Source organism: Macaca fascicularis, chromosome 3 (assembly GCF_037993035.2).
Source record: "Macaca fascicularis isolate 582-1 chromosome 3, T2T-MFA8v1.1".
NCBI lineage: Eukaryota > Metazoa > Chordata > Mammalia > Primates > Cercopithecidae > Macaca > Macaca fascicularis.
Window position 1 is genome coordinate 112,870,498 of NC_088377.1, and position 17,907 is coordinate 112,888,404.

The 17,907-nt window shown below is 33.9% G+C and overlaps 1 protein-coding gene across 1 annotated transcript in view; it reads right to left on the reverse strand.

Moving 5' to 3' along the window:
* The window catches only part of AHR (aryl hydrocarbon receptor), a 46,775-nt gene that overhangs the window by 13,484 nt on the left and 15,384 nt on the right, over positions 1-17,907 (reverse strand). The window contains exons 3-5 of the mRNA XM_005550045.5: positions 7,770-7,876; positions 2,209-2,298; positions 5-128 (exon numbers count right to left, since the gene is read on the reverse strand). Coding sequence (XP_005550102.3) covers positions 5-128; positions 2,209-2,298; positions 7,770-7,876 — 321 coding nt within the window. The remainder of the gene's footprint in view (positions 1-4; positions 129-2,208; positions 2,299-7,769; positions 7,877-17,907) is intronic.

Sequence of the window (17,907 nt, forward strand, 5' to 3'; positions counted from 1 at the left end):
TTACCATCAATTCCTTGTCCAGACTCTGTACACTGAGAAGGATTTAACGCCCAGTGTAGCTGACGCTGAAATTCAGCTCGGTCTTCGGTATGGATAAGTTCATACACACTCTGATGTATGACATCAGACTAAAGAAAAAAGATACAAGGAATACAACAAAAGCACTGATTAAAAAAATATGGCTTACTAAATTAATTTTAAAGCCTATTTAGATTAGTGGGTGCTTGCTAGTGGTGATGAATACAAATTGGATGATTCCTGAAGTTCCCTAGTCACCTAAGATAGAAAAAGCTAGACAGACTGGCACTACAACAGATAAGCCAAAAGTTACTTGTCATCAGTTCCCAACGTGAATGCTCTTGCTCAAATAAGTCACCTCCCCATTCCTTAAATGCAACATACTAAAATCTGTTTATGTTTCGTATCCATTTGTTAATTTTTAGATTCTTATCTCTTCCACGCAGCTTTTCCTAACCACCCAGGCCTCTTTGACTTCTCTAAGCTTAATGGTATTCTCTAGGTATTTCCTTCACTGTTCTCTAAAATTTTCTTCGTATAAAATTTTCACTCCAAGTAGATTCCACAAGAGCAAGGGATTGTGCCTTTACTATATCAAACCCACTTTCCTCCTCTTGCCTCTCACCATTTACTATAGTGCTGAGCCCTTAGTGCTTAAACCAGAGTTTTCCTTTTTTTTAAACTGCAAGTTGTGATAAAAAACACATTTCTATCTGTCACAGGTGTATGCATAGACATATACACGGAAAAGTTTCACAAAACACTTACCATTATTACATGAGATAATACTGTGTATTCTATATTATTTTATTCCATCCTAAACAACTAAAAAACAGTTTGATGGTGATCCACTGTCTTGACTGCATACCCATGAGCGAGTCACAACTTGCAGTTTTAAAAATGGTGTCTTAATCTACCACTTGTGTCAGATATGAATGTTGTTTTAGGAAAAAAATCCATGTGTATATGGGAGAAAAAAAATGGATTGGAAAATGGCTGATCTCTTTGATTTTCTTAATGATACAAATCACAGTATCAAATCATGATTAAGACAGTTATATAATTCATTTGGCTTCAAACAGGCTTTTCTATGGACATTAATATATTTTCTTTAGAATGCAACAAATCAGAAGTTTAGACTTTGTGGTAGTAGCTAGATTCCACTATTTTAGTCATCTACACTTAAATCTTCCTAGGAACCTAATCTTCTCATATTAAATCATCTTGATGCCATTACACAATTTCCAGAAGTTGCATCTGAAACACAAGTTGAAATGCACATCCCCTTTAACAAAAGCCTTCAGTGGTCTCTATTGGACATACAATATAGTTGAAGCTCTAGTCTATATAACTGTTATTAAGACCAGCAGCCTTGTGAGCTTGATAGAAGTGCAAATTCAAGAGCCCCACTGTGAACTACTGATTCAGAACATCTGGCAATGGGTCTCAGAGATGACCAAGTTTTATCAAGGTCTTCAGGTGAGTTCTTGTGCACATTGCAATTTGAGAACCAGATATACAAGAATAGCAAGCATTCAAATGTTACAATCGGTTCTTAAACCATAAAAGATGTTATTGTCCTTCAAATATGTCAAGTATTTATAATTCCATCTATTCTTCATTCATTCAATAACATTAAACAAGCCAGTCACGTTAGTTTCCTTCAATGACTTCCAGTCTAGTGCTTATAGTACTTCTATATTCCTATGTTCTCTCGTCCACCCACCTGCTATACAATATTTAGGTCAGCTTATATACCATTTGATTTAGGATATCTTCCATAATCCACATAAATCAGAATTAAAGGTATAAATCATAGGATTTTACTTGTACTTTTTATACAGCACCTCATTCATTTCATAGTTGTCATATATACTCTGCTATCCATTGATGCCAAATAATTTTGATCTTATCCCCTAGACCCCATGTGCCTGAAAGTTTCTTATATATGAGATTCTTGATAAGCAAAAGAAGAAACACAATAACCATGAATCGCATAAAGATTTAAAGGAATTAATAGTGCAGTAAATTATTAATATTAGAAAAAATTATTAGCTACAAATACATAATGTATTCTACAGCATATATTGATACTTTATACATACAAATGGTCAACTGTGTCCAAAAGTATAACATACATGAAAAGTAAATGATATAATAATATAAATGACATAAGTAATATATACTTACCTGCTGAAACCCTAGATAATCTTGTATAGTAGAAGAAGCATAAAAGACCAAAGCATCTGTAGTGACAACTAATACAAAGCCATTCAGAGCCTACAAGGAAAGGAAGTTCTAAAATTAGTAATATGACTTAATATTGACCGTCACATAAAAGTTATTACCTTTATTTCTGAAAAATCTTCTCTTCAAAATGGTTAAAATAATTACATTTCACAAACACAGCCATAACATACACTCCTGGACTAAGAAATACCTATTCATACCTTTTGATTTGTCTACGGAAAAACAGCTAAATTTAATGCTCAATCAGAATAACTTTGGTAGAATATGGAATTCATCTTCCTCATGTTTCAGATTTTCTCTTTTAAATATATTGTACATATTTTTTAAAGAACAAACTATTTAGACATTCACTATAGTCTATCACACTGCTTTTCTTTGGGGGGAAACTGGAGGCAAAGATGTTGATTAGATTCTTAAAGTGGGAACACTAAAACTCTTCTTGTACAAAGACATTTCAAGCACTGACACAAACATTTTAAGTCATAGAACATTTTAAGACTTTTATAGGAAAACACAATATATATATAATATATAATTAAAATATAATACACATGCAAAGCAAGCATACAGTGAATTTAGTCCACTAAAATTTAACGTCATTATGAACATATACTTAAATTTATCATTTTGTATGTGTTATTTCTATTTGTTCACAGCACATCCGTATGTATAACGTTTCTTTTTCTCTCTGTTTTGCCTGCTTTGGGTCCATTATTATTAGCCCATACTCTTTAGTTTGGAAGTTATAGTCTCTTTTTCTATTACTGGATAATTCAAGTCCAATATCAACTAATACCTTTATTCTCCTCTTGGATAACAATCGTATCATAGATCACTTTATTATTATCATATATTTTAATTCTACAAGCCCTCACTGTTTTCTCCTTGAGTTCAATTTGGTATTTGATCTATTCTTTACTATGTGATCATAGCTAATGTCTTCTAACACCCTCTTTTTCATGTAAGGAGAAATATAGTATGGTTTAGTTTAAGAATTGTACTGTGTAGTCAGACAGATTTGGTCTGGACTCCTGTCTCCGTCTATTACTAGCTGTGGGGCTGTGTGGCTTTGGTTAAGGTATTTACTCCTTTTTAGGCTTCAGTGTTATTTCAAAAACTGGCACTTCATCAGGTAGACATAATGACAATATCCCACCTAACTCAATGCTTAGCACAGAGCTAGCACTCAGTGTAATAAGGTACAATGCTATATGGTTGTAGAAATAAGCAAATAAATATTTACATCACGATGCTTTGAGAACTATAAAGAGCTATATAAATAATAGTGATTCATTTGTTCAACACATAATAAACTATTACATGCCCAAGGGGAAATATGTATGCTAAGTACTGGGATTTAAGAGTTAACAAGGCTTTGCCCTTGTGCTTATGATGCTCACATCTAGTCTAGTCAATATCTTCATTATCAGATGAAATAAATGAAATACAGTGGCTCTCTCTCTTTTAACTCCAATTATTTTCCACATTCAAGATTCTTGATCTGTATTATCTGACAACTGGACTACAAAGATAACAACTATTATTTAGTATTCCTTTTTCTAAATGTTTTTATGTATTTGAGTGGTTTATTTCTCCCAAAAACCCAATGAGGTAAGTGCCATGTTCCAGTTTTACAATAGAAGAAACTGAAGTCAAGGACTATACCTTTAAAAGTAACTTGCCCAAAGTCACAGAGCCAGAAAATGGCTGATCCAGGAGATAAACTCAGTCTGGTTCCAAAGCATACCCACTTAAATAACATGATATGCTGCCTTTATGTGTTATCAATCCCAAATTGGTGCATGGTTCTGACTGTTTTGTTCTGTTTTTTTACTTTTAAGGTCAGGGGCACAAGTGCAGGTTTTTTACATAGGTAAACTTGTGTCATGAGGTTTTGTTGTACAGATTATTTCATCACCCAGGTATTAAGCCTAGTACTCATCAGTTATATTTCCTGATCCTCTCTCCCTCCTCCCACCCTGCAGCCTCTAAATGGCCCCAGTGTGTGTTGCTCCCCTCTGTGTGTCCATGTGTTCTCATCATTTAGCTCTCACTTATAAGTGAGAACATGCAGTATTTGGCTTTCTGTTCCTGTGTTAGCTTGCTAAGGATAATGGCCTCCAACTCCATCCATGTCCCTTTAACCACAAGCAGGCTCTCAGGTTTTTGACTACAAATATTATATGTAATACCCGGCAATTCCCTTAGGATAAACAATGGTGATTCTACCCATAAGAACTTCAATATTTAATGATTAACACACTCAAAATTGGATATTCTTAAATTCTCTCGACAGTAACACCATATATCCGTCATTGCACTGATTTATTCTGAAAATATCTGCTTCTCAGGAAGATTATCCATTAATCACATTCATATTATTTTGTAGAACATCATACGTTTTCAAACAGTGAAACAAATTTAGTCACATTCCAATAAACTCATTGGTGTATATGCCGGAAGACAGAAGGATAATTGAAGTACAGTTATCAAATCTCTTTAGACAAATGTTAATTGTTAGAAATAAAAATCTGGAAAGAATAGATGCATATCAATTTTTATATATCTCAAATGATCTCAAGTACCAGGAGGAACAAGGTTATTACTTGTATTGATTTGTCTTAATAAATTAACAGAAGGAATTAATATACTAATTAAATAAAAGAGATCATCATTCTTTTAGTCTTAGTCACAAAGATTCACTCGACCTATCTGAAAATTATGTTGAGCTCACTTACTATTTAAGAGAAATTGCAATTAATACTGTTACATAAAATTTCAACTGCTGTCACTGAAAAAGCTGCAAGATTTTAACAAGTACAGTATTAAATAGCAAGAGATATAATTTATTTTAAACTTATGAAATAAACATGTGAAGTAAGTAAAGACACAGTTATTAGCATTGTTTCATTTTTATTCCTTGTAAAATAGTAATAAATTGAAGCTAACCTAGAAAGATGTCTTAAATTTTTAATAAAATTTTTTTTTTTTTGAGATGGAGTCTCGCACTGTCACCCGGGCTGGAGTGCAGTGGCGTGATCTCTGCTCACTGCAACTTCTGCCTCCTGGCTTCAAGTGATTCTCTCGGGCCTCAGCCTCCTGGGTAGCTGGGATTACAGGCACCCGCCACCACGCCCAGCTAATTTTTTGTATTTTTAGTAGAGACGGCCAGACTGGTCTTGAACTCCTGACCTCGTGATCCACCTGCCTCAGCCTCCCAAAGTGCTGGGATCACAGGCGTGAGTCACTGCCCCAGCATTTTAATAAAAAATTTTGTAACATTTTCCTTATATGCCTTTGTTAAGCAGAGGAAAATAATTCTCCTCAAAAGTTTTAGGCCATATGGTATACAGAACCTCTGGTAACATCTTCCACATTGTACGGGTAATTGGCTGGTAACTGTAGGTTGCAATATAAAGTCAGATGTCATTATGCAATTGTATATAATCAAACAGCCATTTTCACATATCTGTAATGTTTTTAGTCATCTTCTTCATAAAAAGATAACATATAAGCACAATCCTAAGAAAATCATATAGTATGTGAGTCTTCCGATTAGAGAGCAATCTACAAATGGTATTCAATATAAACAGGTAAGTTTATTTTAACTGCTTAAGGGCTACCAATTTGCAGATAATTTAAAATATATATATTCCATATAATTATAGCTTTACAGCTTTGCATTCTTATTATCGTTATTCCGTTTTCCTGACATAGGGTATGTACACAATTTGTCTAAACGTTTTGGGAAAAAAATAAAAATTATTGGTCCATAATTTAAACCAACTTGCCAAGTGTTATGGCGATCAGTCCATATTTGTCTATTTCACCTGAACTACAGGATTTCATTATGGCCTTAGTAGATAACCCAAGAGGTGTGTTTAATCATCTTAAGCAGCAATTATTAAAATGCTTTCCTATGACCTGAATACAGAGTCTTTATGTTTGGGTTTATATATACATGAAGATCCTCAGTTGGGGCTGGGGGAGGACTCATGTTTTAATAGATTTACTTTGTTTAACATAAGTTAATTTTTGCTAACAGGAATTTGAATGTGATTACGCAATTGTAATAAAAAATGCTATATTATTAGGCACATCACCATTCACCGAATGAACTAGTGGAGTTACCAAAACTTAGGGTTACTTTTTGTAACAATGGTGAAGTTAGTTTTTCTAGTCAGTTCAGTGGGTGAAACTGAAAATGATCACATAGTTGTGATAGCACACATGGCACACATCTTTATTCTATCTTTTTTCAAAAAAAAAATTATCTGAGAATTTTAAGTGAGAATCAATCATGGCATCAATTCTAAAAAAAAAAAAAAGAGTAAAAAAAGATTCAAAATGCTTTCACAGGCAAATTAGAAACTAAATTCTGAAGTATAAAAATAGGGACTACCGTTGAGAAAATCTTTAGTATGTGAATAAGTCACAAACAGTTGCTAAAATAAAATGTAAGTTATAATATATTGACAAAATGAAATTTGGGTTAAGAAGTATGTTAAACTGAGAAATGCATTTAACAGTTTTTTTTTTTAGACAGAGTCTGGCTCTGTTGCCCAGGCTGAGTCGCCCAGGCTGGAGTGCAGTGGCACAATCTCGGCTCACTGCAAGCTCTGCCTCCAGGGTTCATGGCATTCTCCTGCCTCAGCCTCCTAAGTAGCTAGGACTACAGGCACCAGCCACCACACCTGGCAAATTTTTTTTGTGTGTGTTTTTAGTGGAGATGGGGTTTTACCACCTTAGCCAGGATGGTCTTGATCTGCTGACCTCGTGATCCGCCCGCCTTGGCCTCCCAAAGTGCTGGGATTACAGGCGTGAGCCACTGTGCCCGGCCACATTTAACAATTTTAATAGAGATACATTCCATAAAAAGTATATATAAATTCAACATCTTAAATTAGAACCTTTAAAATACTCTAGGAGTTCTTTCTGTTTGAAGAAATATTAATACAACAGAAGGGGTGGACCAGTCCTCTAACTAATTTCCTTCATATACAGTCATGTATTACTTAACAGCGACATATGTGGTTAGGTGATTTTCATCATCACGCGAACATCATAGAGTATACTTACACAAACCTAGATGGTATACTCTACTATACACTTACGCTATACAATGTAACTTATTGTTCCAAGGTTACAGACCTGTACAGCATGTTACTATACGGAATACTATAGGCAATTTTAACACATGGCAAGCATTTTTGTATCTAAACATATCTAAACTAGAAAAATTACAGTAAAAAATATGGTGTAATCTTACGGGACCACTGTCGTATATGCGGTCTGTTGTTAACTGAAACGTCATTATACGATGCATGACTATAATTCCATTTTTTCATGTATTAAGCATCATTCACTATTGCAGTTCAGATGAAACTGACAAAAAACATTGAGTGAATCCCAAATAAACTGGGAATTATTAAAACACTTATTAATTCATTTTCCATTTACAACTGTCCTTAGTGTAAGAAACTATATTTATGAAAATTTACCTGTAATAAGAATTCTCCTTCTTGTAAGTTCAGGCCTTCTCTGAAATTTGCTGCTCTACAGTTCTCCTGGCCTCCATTTCTTTCAGCAGGGGAGGATTTTAATGCAACTATGCAAAAAAGGGAAAAATAATGATTTTAAAAGTAAGCAAAAGTAAAGAGCTATAATAGAAAACTTCTGAACACCAAACAAAGACACCTTGAAATACTGGCATCTACTGGTATTTTTAGTAATTGGGTAATACAAGGTAAATAATAAATACTAGGTAAGTAATCCTGTTGCCAGTGGGTAGTTCCTTATTCTATGCTAGTAACAAAACTGAAGGACTTAGTAGTTGTCAGCTGACAGATTGTTAAAAATTGTTGATGAGTTCACAATATGACTTTTGTCACAAAACTGAGGAGTTTCAAAGAACTGCACAATAGTGTTATAAACACTCCTCTCCACTCCCACCTCCTTTCTTAGGAGATTAAAGTTCTCCATAATGTAACCTATAAAAATGACTCCAACTTTTTATATATTTATCTAAATATCAGGGAACTGGTGGTGGTGAGGAGAACAAAAGCAACTATGCACCTACTGAGATGTATTTCTGATGTGTGGAATCTTCTTGTCCAGCATTTGGGTAAAAACTGTTAATTACTGTTATTATTTAATAGGTTCATGTTAAATTTATAAATTAACTCATGGAGAATTAATGTCCTTATAATCTTGAATCATTCTATACAAGAACACACATTTTTTTCCATTTAAGTCTATATTTTGTCCTGCTAGAATGTTTTAAAGCTGTCTACAAAAAAGATGTGCACAGGCATTTTTATATTTACTCCTAGGTATTACATCTTGTCGGCTGTAGAGTGGCTTCTCTATTATATCTTCTAACTGCTTGTGGATTACATATGTGAAGGAAAGTCTGATGGCATGATAGGATGCTTACTATTGGAGGTGGCATGTTATAATGCTATTTCTTCTTTTTTTTTCCCTCACTCTGTGTGTGTGTGTGTGTGTGTGTGTGTGTGTTATGTATATATTTATAGTATGGGAGGAAGCACAGCTGAATAGAAATAATAATAGCTACCACTTACTTAAACATTTCGCCAAGCACTTTCAAATATTATCTCACTTAAAAGCATGTGGATATTGGTAACTGTTAGAATTGGGCTCAAATCTTACCTTTGACATTTACTAAAAGTGGGAGTTATTTGAGCCTGTCTCCTAATATGTGAGGTGGTAATTAAAAAAAATTTTTTAAGCACATCTTGCAGGGCTGTTGTGAAGAGTAATGAGAATATATGTAAAGTTTCTGACACACAGCAGATCAATAGTAGTTCAACAAACAGTAGCTTTAATTACTAGAAATATTTCTCAGAGCTTATGGATTCCCTGGTTATAAAGTATAATCTTTTAGATACTTTCTAAAGTATCTAAAAGTATTCTGACCTTTTTTTAACCTGTGATATTTGAATAAGAGAAACCATTAAATAAAACTGACTCTGGCAGTCCTCTTAAGACATACTTCACCGTATGTTTATGTGACTAAATCATCCAGCTCAGTGAAAAAACTGGAGATTTACTAATAACTAGACTTCCTCTCAGTTTGAGCAGAGTACCACATATAAAACCTGTCTGCAGTCTTTCATGTTTGCAGTGTATTTTCTGGTAAATCATCAGTGAACGTGTCACACCAGAATCTCATGCCAAGTTCTCGCCTTTGCAGAAGTTAAAACATATCTCTTTGCAAGAAACAGCCAAAAGCACAGTCTCTGAACATAACTTCAAAAGGCCAGAGAACAGATTTCCTTAGGCCAAAAAACAGTGAGGCAAACTGACCTAACAGTTCATCAAGACCAAAGGAAATGTTTAATCTGTACAGAGAGAGAATGGTAGAAGAGAGAATGGCCTTTTCTCCCTTTCTGTTCTGTAAGTTATGTTGTTGCTTGCTTACTAATGGCCACATTTGCTTGAATGCACAAAACCATACAATGTCAGAGTTAACTATATTCTGTTACTTTTCTAAAAGCTCTGGTATGAAGCACAATTTAAGAGTTAGACCAAGCATCAGTAATACTTGCTTTTAAAAAGAAAACAACAAAACCAAACCCTTATATTATGAAATAAGACTAAAAATGGACAATAACAGTGTCAGATTTTATATATCTAAATTATCGCTGGAAATCTCTTAAAATTAATATTTAATCAACACAATTGGTATTACTTCCACCTAGAGTCATTGGCAGTAGAAAAACATAAATATTAAGAGATAACTACTTGATCGCTGAGAAGACGACTAAGCAATGAGAGAGACCATTCATCTCAGAGTAATTTATAATTTGTTCTTGGGCTTGCACTGAGGGTATTAGCCAATGTAATTAGACACTAGAGTCAGATCATGTCTTTAAGTAGGGCATATAAGCTGTGGAAATAACTAGAAAACAATGTCAAAAAATACTAAGTACCAGAATAGGGTTTAATTAAAGTATTACAGGAACTTGAAGTAGAGAAAAAAATAAAAAGAACAAATTCTTTCTAAACAACAATGCTTATAATTCCAAATGCTGGAAGAATGATATTTAATATGTGTAACTACTACATAAGTAGGAAAAGTGACAAGTTCATTTGTGGGAATGATTACTGGAGGTTTCTACCAAAAACAAATATGTAAATATTTCTGTTGCTCTTGTGTTTAAGGTTAATCATTGGTAAATCATTTAAGTAAATATTGTGCAAAGATGAGTCCGAGAAGGGTGGACTTTTAAAATCATTTAAAAAACACTGCTGTGCTTTTTTAGGAAACTAATTTTATGCCATGGCCTCTCAGCCTAAACTATGTAATTTCTACCCCTGCATGAAGTTTGTTTGTTTTTTTTTTTTTTTTTTTTTTGAGACGGAGTCTGGCTCTGTTGCCCAGGCTGGAGTGCAGTGGCCAGATCTCAGCTCACTGCAAGCCCCGCCTCCCGGGTTCACGCCATTCTCCTGCCTCAGCCTCCCGAGTAGCTGGGAGTACAGGCGCCCGCCACCTCGCCCGGCTAATTTTTTTTTTGTATTTTAGTAGAGACGGGGTTTCACCGTGTTAGCCAGGATGGTCTCGATCTCCTGAACTCGTGATTCGCCCGTCTCGGCCTCCCAAAGTGCTGGGATTACAGGCTTGAGCCACCGCGCCCGGCCATGAAGTTTTTCTTCTATTTCTTGCTCTAATGCCTACTACCTCTAACTTATTAAAATTACTAGAAGCTCTATCAACACTACTCATTTTCAGGTATATAATTCTCGCGGTGATTAGAAAGCAAGCAATGAGTAAGAAAGTGACATTGAGACACTATCTCAAGAGCTGCTTCCTACCATCGGAGTGACTTTACTTAGTAATCATATGTGATACTGGGCACACGCTGTACACCTAGCACTTTCCACATATTATATCCTATTTAATCTTCATAATAGTTCTATGAGACTGATATTGTTCTTTCAATATATTAGGAAGCTGAGACTTAGGGAGGTTGAGAAAATGTTCCCAGGGTCATAGAGATTTAAGCGGCAGAGCTTAGACAAAAACTCAGGTAGCCAGACCTCAGTGTGTGAGCTATTATTAACCACTGCCCACTATGCTAACCATGTTTGACCTTTAGTTTCCTCATCTTTAAATGAGGACAATGCTACCTCTTGAGACAAATTCTTGTGAAGACTAAAATAACATGTAGAATACCAGGGTAATACCTGAGATCAATCACTGACAATCAAGGACAGAGGTAACGAAGTCTATGCTGAGTTTATACACCCTCAAACCATGATGAGAAACTTACAATTAAAGTGCCCCTGAGGAGGCAACTGAGTATTTTATCAGCTTTAAGTGGAGAGCAGTAATAAGTATCTAATAGGATTGCTATGATAACTATACGACACATTTGAAAGTACAGCTGACCCTGGAACAACATGGGTTTGAACTATGCAAGTCCACTGACATGCTTCTGCCACTCCCAAGCCAGCAAGACCAACCCCTCCTCAGCCTACTCAACATGAAGACAACGAGGATGAAGACCTGTATGATGATCCATTCCACTTAATGAATAGTAAATATATTTTCTCTTCCTTATGATTTTCTTAATAACATTTTCTTTTAGCCTACTTTAAGAATACAGTATATAATACATATACAAAATACACATTAATCGGCTGCTCATGTTATTATTAATACATTGTTCACGGGTCAACTATACTTCAAAACTGTAAATTGTTACATAAATTATATGCATAATGACACTTTAAACATTACACCACTGGAATTAAATTTACGACAATCTATAGAAACAAAATGTCGTATCTGAAAATAAGTCACCAGCTGGGAAGTAGCTGCTGTACCATAATGGGCATTTGTTAAAATCCTCCCCATCAGTGAGGATATGTACCACTTCCCAAAGTGGGAGAATCAAACTCTGAACATTCAGTAGAATGTTAAGATAGTAAACCACCAAAATATTTCCACTATTTCCTCATTGAAAAATCTATGAAGGAGTCATACAATACAAATAAGAATTTAATCTAAAAAATGATGGAATTTAGAGTGCAAATACATCACAGCATTATCAAATGGCCATACTGCAGATGACTCGTTTTATTCCCACATGCATTTAATCATATCCATGTTTCCTAATATGGTACTTTCCTTCCTTAGACATCTAAGCTCAGATTTCCACTGCTCCCTAAAAGCCAAATCCCTTCATATCACATGCTTTGAATTGGTCAAGGAAAAAAAAATTCATGAGGAATACTGAATAGTGGTAAACTGTATTTTGTATCTTGTTATTATAGTTTGCATTTAAATAGATGACAGGATAAAAGTCTTGCCAGGGAAAGCAAGACTTACAGTCCCTAACTGCTGCTATAAATTCAATATATTTCATAATATTTACCATCCTCTTTACTACTTTGGCAGGGAAAATTCAATTCCATTTCCATATTGACATAAACATAAAGGAGAGCAATGCTATGACTTATAAAATTCAACCAACCACATAAACTTTTATAAATTAGAAAGGGTTAAGTAATGCAGTATTTCTTAAATTTAAGAAACACTCCCAGTTTAGTTTAGTCTGGTATCATGGATATTTCCAAATAATATATTAAGTGTACCTAAAAGGAGCTTCTTCTACATACCTACTGGTAAAACATACATGTTTCACTCCAATACACTGCTTCTTTTGTAAAAGAAGCATTCTTTTGAGGGAAGGAGGGAAGAAACTAAAGAAAACTATGTTATATTCTAAATTCCTAGGAAACAGAGATTAGGTCTACATAGTCTAGTACCTTCTAATTATACTGATAGACTACTGCTTTTCTGCCTACAAATTTCTAATCATCATTGTAGAATGGAAGAATATTCAGTTTTTTTAAATGTAAATGTTAGTTTACATATTTATGATTGATTGCAGGTTGAGAAACTAGAGTTACTGTCTTTTTTAGCAAATCTAGGAAATTCCATTTTCCATCTCAAAAAGTCCTTAAAAGTTTGTTCTATCCAAACTCTTACATGAAAATTGACTTCCGAAGATTATACATTCTTCCAGTTACTCATTGGTCCGCGCTCAGTTTTATACAATTCCTCTATAACTATAAGACAAATCTCTGCATTAATGGAACCAACAAGAGCAGTTAATTGACCTTTTCAGTGGGGAATGAGTTGCACTTAGCTTTTCATATATACAAGAGTAGTATTCAAATTGCATTTTTAGTAGTGTAATGTAAACACTCAGTGAGAACAGTGATTCTTAAACTTTCACAGACATTAGAATCACCTGGAAGGCTTCAAATATAATGCTTAGCCACATCTCTAGAATTTCTGATTCATTAGGTCTAGGATAGGGCTCTACAGTTTGCACAGGTAACAAATTCCCCAGTGATGCTGAGAATGAGGTGCCACTCTTTGAGAAACAGAGACTTAGAACCTCAGGATTTAGAAAATAACTCCCGTATGTTCTGGATTGAATTCCCTCATACTTCTTAAAATTATCATTCCATGCTGTTAAGCACAGTTACTATTGTGAATGTCTTCGGGAAATAATAACAATTTTACAAACACAAAAACTGAAGCCTCTAACTTAAGACTAAGACATAGCGCAATAACACAAAATTTGACATGTATCCCATTATACCAAGTAGCATACAATGCCCAAATATTGTATCCTCACCAAAGCAAGCTTTTCCAAGCATCTAGATTTGAGTATGTGCCACTTTCGATAAAAGAAAACAGTATATGTAAGTAAATTATTATGTATTATATCAAAAAGGGGAAAAACAGTTTATTAACAAATTTCCATATCTAAATCAAAAATATGAAATTAACTAAACAAAGGGATTCTCAATTGATATTAATACCAGGTCTGTAAAGGCCCTTATACATATTATAAAAAAGAAAAGAAAATTCTCCATTAAAATAAGTGAAATATCAGGATTCTGCAGGAAATAACTATGATTTCCATAACAGTAACAATTTTAATTATAAATTTTTTTTCACAGATCTCTCATTTTTAGGATTAATTTACTACAAACCTAACACATCAGGGCAAGCAAGCATCATTATCAAACATGCTGAGAAGATGAAGACCCTGTGGAACAGTGAGGTTAAAATTATCAAAAAACACAAGATTAGTTAATTGAACTAGCATCCACAGCTCCTGCCTGTCAGTGCTTTCATCACAAAACACAATCTCCCTCTACCATGCTGAGATAAAGAGATGAAATGTCTCCATAACACAGAAACTAGACACGATAAAAAAATCCAACTGACAACAGAACGTTCTGTAAAAATGACAATTGTGTGGGAAAATTTCAGGCTGGAAAATACCTGAAGAATTCAGTATGTACAATTCATTAAGGTTCTTTATGTCAACCAATCCCATTAGACTACTTGTCTCTGTCTTTTGTGGGTGTGTGTGAGACAGTCTCACTCCTGAAGATCAGTGGCATGATCGCGGCTCAATGCAGCCTTGACATCCTGGGCTCAAGAGATCTTCCCACCTCAGCGTTACAAGTAACTGGGATACAGAAGTGCACCACCAAGCCCAGCTAATTTTTTATTTCTTGTAGAGACAAGGTCTCACTATGTTGTCCTGGCTGCTTTCGAACTCCTGGATTCAAGCAGTCCTCCTGCTTCGGCCTCTCAAAATGCTCAGATTACAGGCATGAGCCATGGAGCCCAGACATTTTGTCTTCCTCTTAATCTCCCACTACTAACAACTGAATGGCTTTTTGGCCTCTATGGACAAACAAGGAACAGAAATCACCTTCTCTAGTGTTACTATTTTTCTGTACACACTTTCATTTCATGTTTACACTTTCATGTACAGTTTTCTCTCTGGCTCTCCAATTTAAGAACACATCAAATGAAGGTATCTTGAAGTCAACTCATTATCACCTTAGCATATTTTCATACTCCACAGATTTCACTTTTTACCACCCCTGCTCATCCTTAAAACATCTTATCTTTCGTACTTTTTCTCTTATTCTACATGCTCTCCCCCTGGAATATTTTATTCACTTTCATGGCTTAAAATGTTATTCTGACGATATAAAGACTCTAAAATCTAAATATCCAGCCATGAGCAAATAAACGAATTTGAGTTACTCATTAAAATTCATTGATCAAAAAGTCAAAAGGCTGTCAAAGAGCAAGATTTAAAAATAATCCATAAATATTACTAACTAAATATTTCTTCACAGACTTTAATGTAATAATATATGTGAATACATTTTCTAAACCACTATAACATGAAGGTGTACGTTTCCATTAACCAGAGCACAAACCCTCACAAAATATCCTAAGATTTAACTACAGAAATTTAAATGTCTGTATTTGAAAATTTTCTAAAAAAGGAAAATTGCTGAAAGTTGGTGATTTTAATGTTATCCCAATGGTAGTCTCCCTAAAAAGAAAAAAATTCATGACTAACTAGACCTGTTCATGGCCAAATAAGCAAGGATTCTAGAGTCATGCAGGACTAGGTAATGATCAAAGAGAAACCCATTAAATCAGTAAATTTAAAAGAGACAGGAAAGCAGCAAAATACATAATAAATGATGCAATGAGTTTAGATTGTTTGAATCTCAGATATTTGTCACTGTGTTCTTCAAAATACTTGTCAAAGCAAACAAAAGCAGAGATAAAAGTATCGTATATAAAGTTCTATCATATTAGGTTTATTCATATAATCCAAAAAATCTTACACTTTAAATTGGGGTATCTGAGGAAAAGAGAGATTAAATTCCTGAACCAAAGAGGTCACAATATTAAATAGAGCCAGGATTTGTGTATTCATTCAATAAGAACGCACTATTATTCTTTGTATTTATAATTATTGTATAAAGTCCCTAAATTAAAATTGTAAAAGAACCGAGATTTATATAGTTTTACCTATGAAAGTTATTATGAATATTGTAATTAAGAGTTTCATGTTCTAAAAATGTGAATTAGGAAAAAAGACAACAGTTAAATCACCATGTAAGATGGATAATGCCATGGGCAAATCAAATTCAACAAATACTTTATTTGGTGATTTCAAATGTGCTAAACTGTTATGCAAGCAAACCTATTTCGGATAGTACTAGAATTAAGAAATAACATGTGCTATGATACTATGATACTGAAACTGGTAAATTACTTGACATACGCGAATTTTAAAATTATAGCAAAGCAGATGAAATTATAGAATTCTCATGAATGAAAAAGCAGACATACAAATCTATTAGATTTTATAAAACATTCATTTTTACTGCTTGTTCAAGCTTATTCTTTGCATATACACATGTACATATACTTGTTTTTCAAGAATAATGTTCCGGTCCAGAGAGATACCAAAACAACTGAAATTCGGAGAAATGCACAAGCTGAAGATGAATAAACACAATAGCTCTCTTTCGAAAACCTAATGAACTGGGAATGAACTGTTAAAGCATCTGCAAAAGGAAGACCAAGAACAGAGCACTTGTAATTTTTAATTTAAAATAAAGTCAAGAAAGATCCATGATAAACAATGGGGTCAAATAAATGTTAGATCATCACATAATATAACTATCATCCTCTCTTCCCACAGCATTTTTAGGCTTAATGAGTGTAAAATATTTTAACATGTAAATAATTCTACATTTTTATAAAATGGTGATTATTTTAAGCATGTATAATGATTCAAGACTTAGATTTTCCCTAACATTACCTTGTTTTGAAAATAACTAGAAGAATACTATTCCCTATGACAGCTGCAAATGCAAGACTTTGAAACCAGATACTCAGATCCCTAAGCTCCATTTTGTCAGGCTCATTAGGTGTTTGCATGTAAACAGAAAAGAGAGAGCAGTCATTCCCAGATTCTTAATTTTGGGGTAGCTGTATAAAAACAGAATAATTTGAACAAAATATTTACATAATAATGGGCATTTCAAAAAAAAATAGTAAGGAAATCTCATTAAAAATTGTATTAAATATATGTTGAAATTAAGAATGAAACATTATGATGCTGATTAGATTGGTCAACAAACCCAGTGTACACTGTTTAACAATTCTGAGACATAATATGGGAGGAAACAATCCTTTCTCTTCACATCAACCAGTTTCAAAGATTAGATTGTAACCACCTAAATCCTAGTCTCTATTAATAAACTACTATTGATTGTAATCATTAAGTTATTTAAATTTTTAAAATACCCTCCATCTCAGAGATAATATATTTAAATGTAATGCTTAAATCATGTCAAATAAACTATTTTCAACTTTATAATAACTGAAAAGTTACTAAGCCTTGTTCAAGTATTTTTAAATTATATTTTAAAATGTTTTAATTAATTAGAAATGGATAAATATTAACATAGTACTTAAAACTTCAGTGTTGCTTTTCAGACAGCAGCAGCAGTACAGTCATGGTTCCAAACTTTAAGAAGATCCATCCAAGTTGGATTATTTAAACTTGCAATAAATAGATGTATTTTCTTGGAAAAATATCTATTGTTACAGTAAAACTTGAGTTTCCTTTCTAACCAGATTGTATGATTACTCGTTTATATTGTTCTTTCCGCAGGAATTTACACACCCCCTGTTTGCATCCTGTTATTCACTTTGAGCTTCCCTTCGCTTCGCTATACTGTTTCCCTAATAGTGGG